General features: G+C 38.9%; 1 protein-coding gene across 2 annotated transcripts in view; it reads right to left on the bottom strand.

Moving 5' to 3' along the window:
- Positions 1-12,006, bottom strand: part of LIMA1 (LIM domain and actin binding 1) — an 88,984-nt gene that overhangs the window by 58,210 nt on the left and 18,768 nt on the right. For both annotated transcript variants that reach the window (XM_008140669.3, XM_008140670.3), the window contains exon 2: positions 1,541-1,682. In XM_008140669.3, coding sequence (XP_008138891.2) covers positions 1,541-1,659 — 119 coding nt within the window. In that variant the 5' untranslated portion in view covers positions 1,660-1,682. The remainder of the gene's footprint in view (positions 1-1,540; positions 1,683-12,006) is intronic.

The raw sequence follows: 12,006 nt of genomic DNA, 5'->3' as shown, positions 1-12,006 counted from the left end.
ATCCACCTAGACCCAGCTTATTCTCTTTGTCTGTTTTTTCTACATCCTTCGCCGCCCTCCCTCAGGCTTGCCGAACCCTTGGCTGTGCTGGCACGGCACACACCTCCTAGGCAGCCATTGGCTCCTCTGGAAAATCCAGAATGGCCCCACCTTCACGTTGGCACCAGCCCTTCAGTCACGCCCCCAGTCTGCTACCAGGTGTATCTCTGACTGCTCTGAGAAGCGGCACCTCAGGTCTGCTGGTGACAATTTTAAATTCTCATCCCTGACCTAACCTTCTTACAGTGCAAGTTCTGTGAAGGCAAGCATTTGTCTTGTTCATTCTTAGTTCACTCACAGACTTTACCTGTGTCTATGCATCTATGCTAGCACCGCATGGTGACCGGTCGAATGGTCATTTCGGTTGTTATGGTCACTGCCTTTTTATATATATAGATAGTATTTCTTCAATACTTGTTGAGTGTCTACTATGTTCAAGTCACCATGCTATACACTGGGGATACAAAATAAGCAGGAAAGGGACCCTCATATCAAAGAACTCATGGTCCAGAATAGAAGTCAGCAAACTTTTTCTTCAAGGGTCAGATAGTATATATTTTAGACTTTGAGGGCCATATGGTCTCTGCTGCAACTCTGCTGTTGTAAATGAAAGTAACCATAGACAGTACACAAATGGACATGGCTGTATTCCAGTAAATCTTTATTTACTAAAATGCAGCCAGTGGCCAACAGTTTGCCTACATAGTTTGCAATGTTCAACAGAACTTCATGCAATGATGAAATGTTTCTGTGATGTCCAATATGGCAGCCACCATCTACATGTAATGAAATGTGGCCAGTGCAGCTGATTAATTGAATTTTAAATATTATTTAACTTTAATTAAAATAGTCATATATGTAGTAGCTACTATATTGGACAATGCAGGTAGAGAGTGCACCTTACATTCCATTCTCTTCAACTAAATCAAAACTTGCTTTAAAACTCATCTCAACCAGGAAGCCTTTGTGACTAGCCTCTGTCCATGATGGTCACTCTCTCTCTTACTCTGTATCTAGGTCAGTGATAGCGAACCTATGACACGCGTGTCAGCACTGATACACGTAGCCATTTCTGATGAAACATTTGCTGCTCCTGAGGATGAAACATTTGCGAAATAATGTTTTTTCCTCAAAGTGACACACTACCCGAGTTATGCTCAGTTTTTTGGCGAAGTTTGACACACCAAGCTCAAAAGGTTGCCCATCACTGATCTAGGTCTTATTCCTACTTATTTGGGACTTGTGACATTTTGCTTGGTAATTCCGTGTTTTATAATTACCTTTTGAATTTGTAACTTTTCTTTCCCCAACTAAACAAAAATTCAAAGATAAAATGTGTCTCCCGATTATTATAGTCATCCACAGTGCCTATATAGTGCTTAAAATACAAAGGAGCTCAATAAAGCCATTTGATACCATGTACTTCCTTTACTGATTTCCCTGACAGGTGGTAATGTTTGCTCAAGACAGATGGTCCTTTTGGACCAGAATCAGCACTTACTTGGAGAATATTTCTACAATAGCCGATGACTTGTTCTTATTGACAAGAGAAAGTTCTTTGGCTGTTACCCTCAATGATAGTGAAGTCCACTGCCGTCGATTAAATGGAGTTGATTCCATCTTGTCTACAGATACTGAAATACCTATTAAATAAAGGAAATCAGAATATTAGACATAGAAGAGAATTCTCCAGCATCCAATCACTGGCAGTGTTATGTTGAGAGCGAGCAGAGAGTCTTAGACCAGCAGACCACAGTCTTCTACCGGTTCTCTCAAAAACCATAACCTTGGTCAAATGATTCAATGTCTTTGGGTTGTAGTTTCCTGTAAAATGAGAAGGTTAGACCAGATGATCTCAAAGGTCTTTTCCAGTTCCATCATTTTATGACTGACCCTACTGTGCAAACATCGATTGGCCTTTTCCTGAACTTAAGTCTGTTCCAAAGTCACATTTGGAGTGAAATGTTCCACTCTTCTGAGTTACATCCCAGGGGAGGTACAATCAGCATCTCTGTAGACTCAGGTCCAAATTAGGTTCTACCTACATCCAAGTTTCTTTTGGCTGCCCTCTCTCCCCAAGCTCTGCAGCACTGACTACTTGTTGTTGGGGAAAGAGCTGGGGACAGAGTGTGGATAATACAAAGAGCAAGGGCTTTAAGGCAAGATAGACTTCAGTTAAAATCATAACTTTGTTACCTTAAACAAATTATGTCATCTTTTCAGTTTCTTCAGTTGAAAAAATGAGAATACTACCTACCTTTATAAGGCTTTTGATATAGATTTAAGGAGATGATATATTTAAAATACTAGGTATGCTACAGTAGTATTAAGAGCATTTAAAGTATAATATATTAGTAACCGCTTTTGTTATAATTATTATTATTTTAAGCCTTTTAACAATTGGGGAAATTATAATGACTTTAAATTCAGGGGGCTAAAACCTCTATACTTAAATTCTTTCCTAAAATCCTTTCAAGTCAAAGACTGCATAAAACCTGGCCCTTGATATCACCTGGTCCCTACCCTGATTTGTTTGTGTGTGTGTGTTTTTTTTTGCCCCAGTAATTACCAAAGGAGTTCCAACCTTTGTCCAGAAGAGGTGAGATTAGAAATGAGTCAATAGTTTCCTTATTTAAAGAGTGAAAAATATAGATGAAAGGACTACTTGCAGCCCTCTTTACAAACGCAGAGCATAACTGATCTGGTAGAACGTATGGCTCGGGTACTGCTTCCAACAGCCTTAACAACAGCAGAACACACCGTGCGCTTACCCAAGCAACCTGGGCTTCCATTTCACACTAAAAGTCCTGTGATACAAAGTGCGTGATAGGCAGCCATAAAAGACCGAGCTTCTTTTTTCACGGGTAGTATTTGTTCTCCCAATTAAAGCTCTGTCTGAAAACAACGCTAGTTTTGTTATTTTTGTTTACTAATTTGTTTTATAATCCCCAAGTTGGAACCCAACATAGAACCCTTTGATGGTAAGGAGCTCTTGTATTAGAGACAGTTTTGGCATCTAAATGGGTGTTGGCCCCATCACTTAAAGCTGTGTCTGTCCCTAAATCTTAGATTTTTCACCCATTATAATAGTGCTTACTTCATTGTATCCTTATGGGGAATAAAGAAGATAAATACCCTGACATAGAATAAGTAAGCAATAAATGTTTGATTTTTATATTATCTCTTCTTCCTGGATAAATAACCTTAATTCTATACATGTTCTTTGAAATAAACCTGAATGTATTAAACACTATATGATATTTCTCTATTTGTTTTCCAGTCTATAACTGACAAACCCACCAAACATTGTCAGCCTTTTCCCTAACATGAAAAAGACACTGAAACAACAAACAATTTAGCTAAACTTCAGTATGTAAAACCACAGTAATAACCCTTTAGAAAATAATGACCAACACTTTAAAACATTATTTGGTACAATTATGCTTCTAGCATAGGTGTGGGTATAAATGTTGTGAGTTCTTCTACAGCGATCATTTCTGAATCAAAGAAAAAAAAATACAAAAGATATGTTCTCAAGTTTGTTTGTAAAAAAGGAAAAGTACAAATTATTTGAGGGACTGAGTATGATTAAGAAAAGGAGTTTAATTCCCAAGTCTAATTCCATGGTTTTGATTACTCTTGTCCAGAAAGTTAAGAAAAGTCAGAACATCTATTTTGGTATAAAGGTAGGGTAAGCACACTTTATACTCGAGGAATGAGGTGGCTCACATCCTGATCACACTTCTCTTCACAGAAGCGTACTGTTATTTCTTAGCACTATAATTAGCATCCTATGAAACAGATAAAGGAAAGAATCACCTGGTATCAGGTTACTGAGTAACTACTTCCGACAGGTGTAGAGAGAGGGCCCTACCCAAATAGTGTGTGTAATCTATAGGGCTTGCTAACGTGTACATGAATAATTATAGCACAAGGCAGAATGTGGTTAGAGGCAATGCATGTTTTGGAGTACAGGACCTGATTTTCTGGCTTGGTGGGTGACACATCGGATTGACTTGGGATTTAGGAACACAACAGAATCTCAACAAGCGAGGGTGGGAGGAACAATATTACACCATTAGGGAGTTGGAACAGCACAGGAGACTTCAATGGAGTTAGACTCTAGGTGCGCTAGAAGTTGAAGACACGCTATGGAAAGATAGAATGGGAAGAGCTTGAAAACTATGCTAAAGAGTTTGAGCCATATTCCAATAGTGGAGAGAACTAGCCTGTGAGTGAGCTGAGGTCTTGTAATCTTAAGGTGCCACGCCCTAGCACAGATATGATCTTTATGGAAAATTTAAAAATAATTTCCCTGAGCCTCATTAAGTGCATTTGTAAGAAAAGAACTCTGTAGTGAATTCCTCAGTCTCTGTGGTGGGACAAAGAACATTTCTGAAAAAGCAAGCACCCTAATAAAAGCCTTTTTGGGTTGTTGCTGTTGTTGTTTTTAGTTGTTGTTTTTTAATCCTCACCCAAGGATATGTTTTTTATTGATTTGAGAGAGAGAGAAAAGAAGAGAAAGAAAGAGAAACATCGATGTGTGAGAGAAATCTTGATCTATTGCCTTCGAACTGGCCCCAATTGTGGATCGAACCCACATTCAGGGTATGTGCCCTGATTGGGAGTCGAACCTACAATCTTTTGGTGTAGGGGACGAAGCTCCAACTAACTGAGCTACCTGGCCAGGGCAAAAGCCATGTTTTAAAAAATGGTTCTGCAGCAGTGTGTAGCTTGAGAAGAGGGGAAAAGATGGGAGTGTAAATTACTAGTCAAGAAGATCATAAAACTGTCTAAGTGATAGGTAATCAAGGTTAAAATCAAAATAGGTGGAAATAGAAAGGTGGAAAGAGAGCCCTGGCTGAGTTTCTCAGTGGTTAGAGCATCGACCCGGGGACCAAAGGGTCACGAGTTCGATTTCTGATCAAGGGCACATACCTCAATGGCAGGTTCAATCCCTGGCCCTGGTCTGGGTGCATGTGGGAGACAACCAATTGATGTGTCTCTCTCATGTTAATGTTTCTCTCTCTCTCTCTCTCTCTCTCTCTCTCTCTCTTTCTCTCTCTTTTTTTTCTCTCTTTCTCTCTCTCTATCTCTCTCTCTCCCTCTTTCCCTTCCTCCCTTCCACTCTCTCTACAAAATAATGGGGAGGGGGGATATTATCAGGTGAGAATTAAAAAAAAATAAAAAAGAAAGAGAGAATTGATCATTCTTAAAATAGAAAAGGATTTAGGATAGAAGAAGGAATCAAAGCTGGCACCATCAAACTTGAATAATGTTGAATGTTGCTGCCATTAACAGAGAGAGTGAATATGGGAAGAAGAGGGAGAATGATGAATTTTGCTTTACACAGGTTGAGATATACATGTCAGAATACAAATACTACTGATACACAACAGGAAGCTAAAAATTCAAGGCTAAGGTTAAAAAATCAGACTCTTGGAAGAAAATAAACATTTTAAAATATCTACTTTTGGGAAGTACATACATATCTCACTTAATTCTCACAACCACTTTACAAAATTGGTTTATTATTTTATATTTATAATGAAGAAACTGAGATTTAGAGATTTAAATAACTTTATAATGATCACTTAGCTATTAAACCCATATTCTGTTTGATTCCAAGGTCAATTTTCTTTCCACTACAAGTAACGAATCATGATTAAAACCATCTTTCAGCCAATGTAGAAAATTGGGTAGCAAAATCTCTGAACCCCGAGCTGCAAACTCATACAAACTATCTTTCAATGAGAATATAGTGGCAAGTAACTTTCAAGAATGATAAGCATCAGAAATAATCATTTGTTCTATCAGAGATACTTGGGCCCACGTGAAATACTCTCCGTTGTGACTACCGTATTTTTTGGCGTATAAGACAACTTTTTAACCCAGGAAAATCTCAAAAGTTGGGGGTCTTATACGCCGGAAAATACGGTATTGGGGTTTTAAGCAATCTGATATACATTGTCAGAGATTTTTCTAACCTACCGTATTTTCCGGCGTATAAGACCCCTGACTTTTGGGAAGATTTTCCTGGGTTAAAAAGTCGTCTTATACGCCAGAAAGTACGGTTCTTGGCTTTCATGGGTTTACATTAAAGAACGGTATGATATCTCCCCTCACATACTTTCAAATGAGGGTCCTATTCTCAGACTTTAGAACAATTTCCTTAATTCCAGAAATCCTGCTAAGAGTGAAAAAGACATGTACCAACAGCTGAAAGACCCACTCAGAAGAAGGTATTCAGTCTGGGCTGCTACAATATCCTTGAATATTTTTTCCACTGCCATATACAAATAATAACAGCAGCAGGGGATAAATGGTGATGGAAATAAATAAATAAAGTTACAAAACAAATAGTAACAGCAGCTATCACTTATTAGTCACTTACTAATTCAACTAATCCTTTCACAACCCTAGAATATGATTTCCATTTTCAAAAATGTGGTTCATTGAGGTGGAATAATTTGCCTAAGGTCACATAGCTAATATACACTGAGTGGCCAGATTATTATGATCTCTGAACGCATAATAATCTGGCCACTCAGTGTATATCCTATATAATAAAAGGCTAATATGCTAATTGTCCCCTTGACTAGGAGTTCGACCAGCAGGCAGGCTGGCCAACTGCCCATGTCCTCTCCCCCTGGCCAGGCTGGCCGGACCCCACCCATGCACAAATTCATGCACCGGGCCTCTAATATACACATACACACACACACACACACACACACACACACACACACACACACACACACATATACTGAGTGGCCAGATTATTATGTGTTCAGAGATCATAATAATTTGGCCACTCAATGATGTCCCAGGCAGAATCTAGTGTTTCAGACTGTGGACAAAAAAAGAGTTCTTCGGAAAATAACCTCACAGGGTGATCTGATCATAAATTCCTAACTAGACTGGTCATGGTGGGTAATTATATGACAGGTCTATAACTTCTTTAGTGGAAGGTTTTTAAGCAAACCCTGTTCATTGTTCACATGTACCCCTTTGAAATGCCAGAAGTAATACCCCTCCAAGGCGTAACCACCCTCAAGAAAGCATATAATCTTAACTAACCTGTAAACCAATCCCCACTTAGCTTTCTTCCATCTTCATGTAATCTTTCTTACACTCCCTCCTTAATTTCAAATGCATAAAAGAAACTTCAATTTCAATAATAAAAGTTTGCATAGAAGTTGGAATTTGAAGAGAAAAAAAAAAGGAAACTGCGAAACTGTTCTCTGAAGTATTTGAGATTTCGTTTCCCAGCATTGTCGTCAATTTGGCTCAAATAAACTCTATAAAAATTCTCTGCAGGTTTGGACATTCTGTATGTGAACAAGACTCCAAACCCAACCTCTAAGGTCATATGCATTCTATTACCACTTTGACTGTGAACAAAGAACTGCTGGAATGGTTGACAGTTGTGTGCAAGAGTTAAAGGAAACAGATGTAACAAAAATAACTAAGATTTTAGCCTCAGAGACTATAAGGACAATGGCATATCAAATAAAAAGGGGATACATAGCAAGGGGAATCATTTGCTATGAAGGAAGATGTCTTCAACTTTAGATACATGTGCAGAATTTTACAAGAGAGCAGTTTAGAAATCAGTAATCAAATTCCCCCCCCCCTTTTTTTTTACAGTAAGGGAATTAAACCACATAAAGGTCCAATAATTTCCCAAACTCACCAGGTAGTTAGTATAAGAGCCAGAGTTCTTTTTTTTTTTTTTTTAAATATATATTTTATTGATTTTTTACAGAGAGGAAGGGAGAGGGATAGAGAGTTAGAAACATCGATGAGAGAGAAACATCCATCAGCTGCCTCCTGCACACCCCCACTGGGGATGTGCCCGCAACCAAGGTACATGCCCTTGACCGGAATCGAACCTGGGACCCTTCAGTCCGCAGGCTGACGCTCTATCCACTGAGCCAGGCCAGTTAGGGCAAGAGAGCCAGAGTTCTAATTCTCAGTTCAAGTTCTTCTTTTTTTTTGTTATAGAATAGCTAAACATTCTACAGGTGAGCTGGAGCCTGGAAATAAAGATCTCTGAACAAAGGTCCTTGAAAGTTTAAGGGTTGGGCAATGACTCACTGGGATATTTGGCCCCAGGTATCAGCTTCCTCAAGCTATTGCTTAGGGTGAGGTCTCTAGCTGCTCCAGGAAACCTACTCTGATATAGGCTTACCTAACCTAATGAATTGGCTCCCAGGAACCAGGCTGGGACAAAAGCAAATGAGCCGCCACTAATAAATTCCTGAATCCTGTTCTTATAAGCCAAATCTAAGTCCTCTCTCTCTGTGTGTCTATCTCTCTCTCCTGAGATGGCTACTGTGCAAGAGGCATAGTTGCCTGAATATAGCCTTGAAAAATTAAAGAGAGCAAAGTACAGTGGACCTTTGAACAATATGGGTTTGAACTGTGGGGGTCCACTTACATGCAGATTTTTTAAAAAATAAATTCCATTAACATTTTCTCTTCTTTATGATATTCTTAATAACATTTTTTCCTCTAGCTTACTGTATTGTAAGAATATAGTATACTAGAGGCCCGGTGCATGAAATTTGTGCATGGGGGGGGTGTGTCCCTCAGCCCAGCCTACACCCCCTCCAATCTGGGACATCCCTCTCACAATCCAGGACTGCTGGCTCCCAACTGCTCACCTGCCTGCCAGCCTGATCACCCCCTAACCACTCCCCTGCCAGCCTGATTGATGCCTAACTGCTCCCCTGCCAGCCTGATTGCCCATAACTGCCCTCCCCTGCTGGCCATCTTGTGGTGGCCATCTTGTGCACCACATAGGTGCAGCCATCTTTGACCACATGGGGGCAGCCATCTAGTGTGTTGGAGTGATGGTCAATTTGCATATTACTCTTTTATTAGATAGGATAATACATATAACATACTAAGTATGTGTTAATTGACAGTTTATGTTATTGGTAAGACTTCAGGTTAACAATAATCAAGTTTTAGGGAAGTCCAAGAGTCCAAAGTTATTCAGACTTAAAAAAAATTTTTTTTTTTTTTTTACTGATTTTTAGAGAGAGAGGAAGGGAAAGGAAAAAAGAGAGATCCATTCATGTGAGAGTGAAACATTGATTAGTTGCCTCTTGCATGCCCACAACCTGGACATGTACCCTGACTGGGAATTGAATTGGCAACCCTTCTCTGACCGGGATGACACCCAACCAACTGAGCCACACCAACCAGGGCAAATTTTTTTATTTATTTTTATTTCAGAGATAGGAAGGGAAAGGAGAGAGAGATAGAAACATCTGTGGGCTGCCACCTACACATCCCCTACTGGGGATCGAGCCCACAATCTGGGCATGTACCCTAACCGGAAACGCAACTGGTGACCTCCTGGTGCACGGGACAACACTCAATCAACTGAACCACACCAGCCTGACTACACAGATTTTTGACTGCATGGGGGTCAGCTCCCTCACCCTTGCCTGCATTGTTCAAGGGTCAATGGTACAACAAACTCACTTGTTCAGAGAAAATGTTATATTTTTAGAAATAGATTGTAGAATGTTTTTTGTTTTTTAGATTGCAGAGTTTTAAAGTTTGGTTTTGTTATTAACCAAAAACTCTTCAGTTTAGATGTCAACAGATAAATGGGAGCAACTAGTTAAAAGGAAAAAAACAATTAACAATCTTGAAGGTACAAAGGGAAATTTTAAACAAAAGCAATGTGAAATATATGCCCACATAATGTTTTGTTTTTTATTTCCAGAATATAAACTACATTTATTTCTAAGGCTATATTTTTGTATAAAAAGTAGTGATTAAATTCACATACTTGAAAAAAAATTTTAGAAGCTAATAGCTTTTTTAAAACATTTTATTTTGAAATAATTTTAGATTTTCAGAGTTACAAAGATAGTACAAAAGTTCCCAGATAGCCTGGACAGTGTTGCTCAGTGGTTGAGTGTGGACATATGAACCAGGAGGTCACAGTTTGAGTCCTGGTCAGGGTATATCCCTGCATACAGGAGGCAGCTGATCGATGATTCACTCTCATCATTGATGTTTCTATCTCTCTCCCCCTCTTCCTTGCTCTCTGAAATCAATAAAAAATATATTTATTTTATTATTTTGTTGTTGTTAATCCTCACCTGAGGATATTTTTCCATTGATTTTCAGAGAGAGTGGAAGAGACAGAGACAGAGAAAAATCAATGTGAGAGAGACACACAGATTGGTTGTTTCCCACATGGACCCCACAAGGGGGATGGAGCCTGCAACTGAGGTACGTGTCCTTGACCACAATCAAACTCAGGACTCTTCAGTCCGTGGGCCAATGCTCTATCCATTGAGCCAAACCAGCTAGGGCAATAAAAAAACATATTTTTTAAAAAGTTCTCATATAGCCTGGCAGTGTTCTCAATGGTTAGAGCATTGGCCCTTGCACCAAAGGATCATGGGTTCGATTACTAGTCAAGGGCAAGTACTCTGGGGCAGGTTGGTGCATGTGGGGGGCAACCAGTCAATGTGTCTCTCTCACATCTCTCTCTCTCTCTCTCTCTCTCTCTCTCTCTCTCTCTCTCTCTCTCTCTCTCTCTCTCTTCCTTTCTCTCCCCTTCACTCCCTCCCTTTCTTCCACTCTCTCTGAAAAGCAATGGAAAAATATCCTCGGGAGTTCCCATATAGTTTTCACCTAGCTTTACCTTACATTACCACAATATAATTATCAAAAGTAAAAAATAAACATTGGTACAATACTATTAACTAAACTACAGACTTTGTTCCCTGAATTATTTTGTTGCTCAAATTGTTCCACCTTTGGCCATTTGGAGCTCTTTCAGCTTGGCCCTGGTGTCCTTTCAACATACTACCAATTTATTTTATTTTTTTATTGTTTGAGCATTTCCTCACTTTCCAGCACTATAAGATGTTCCAGACTTATCTTGTATTTGCCCTGCCCCGGCCCTGGAATCAACAACTTCTCAAAAGTGCCTGATTCCTTTTGTTGGAAAAACCAAGATCTGGGTACTGGTGTTTTCATTACTACTGATATGTCACTGCTTCTAGGGGACAGAACCAGGAAACATGTAAGTATATTAACCTATGTATCTATACATATCTATATTTCTATAGCTACTTGTCTGTATACATATTTTTAAACTATAAATTTATAGTGATACTTTTGACTCCAATCTAGCACCACAAGGTTCATTCCAGTACATATTCCCTTTTATTTATTTGTAACTTCTTTCTCTGATAGTGAGAAGCCTATCTCCATAGAATTTTGACATAAAAAGAAATCTAGAATTCCAAAATTATGCCATTACCGTTATCTACTCCCTTAATACATTGTTTTTGTTTTTTTTCCATTCCAGCTGGAATGCTACCCCTTCCTCAATCTATTTGCCTTTCAAGACTCAAGTGAGAGACTACCTCTCGCAAAACCTTTCCTGAACTGCTCCTGACCTATTCCCAATCAGCATAGGTCATTTCCTTTGCCTTGTAATTTTATCAATCTTTTTTATCAAGAAAGATTCTTGAGGTCAAGGGAACTCTTTCTCTCCTAGTATCTAGTATATTGCTTTATAAATAAAAGGAACTCTATAAATTTGTCTTGAATAAAATTGCATGAAGATTTAAATTTTACCCAAAACACTATCAGTACAAAAAAATGATTATGCAGTCCAAAACTAATTGTCAAGAAAGGACATATCATTTTTTCAGAACCGTGGATTAGTAATTTTAGTTTATTTAAACTCTGAGATAAACTCAAGTGATATATATAAAAAAAATGGGACCATTAAAAACTTTAAATACTATACATAAAAGGCTCCCTGCTCTATTATCCAGGAACATGGTGACAGACAAGTCTGTAGGTATGTTAGGATAATCACTGCTACTGTTCTTGGAAGACCTTAAGCCAGGCCTCTGTAGAAACATGTATCCCAGACAATAGGAAAATTATAACAATGACCAAATTCCCAGGGCTCAA

Source organism: Eptesicus fuscus, chromosome 7, assembly GCF_027574615.1.
Source record: "Eptesicus fuscus isolate TK198812 chromosome 7, DD_ASM_mEF_20220401, whole genome shotgun sequence".
Lineage (NCBI taxonomy): Eukaryota > Metazoa > Chordata > Mammalia > Chiroptera > Vespertilionidae > Eptesicus > Eptesicus fuscus.
This window is presented reverse-complemented; position numbering and strand designations above follow the sequence as displayed.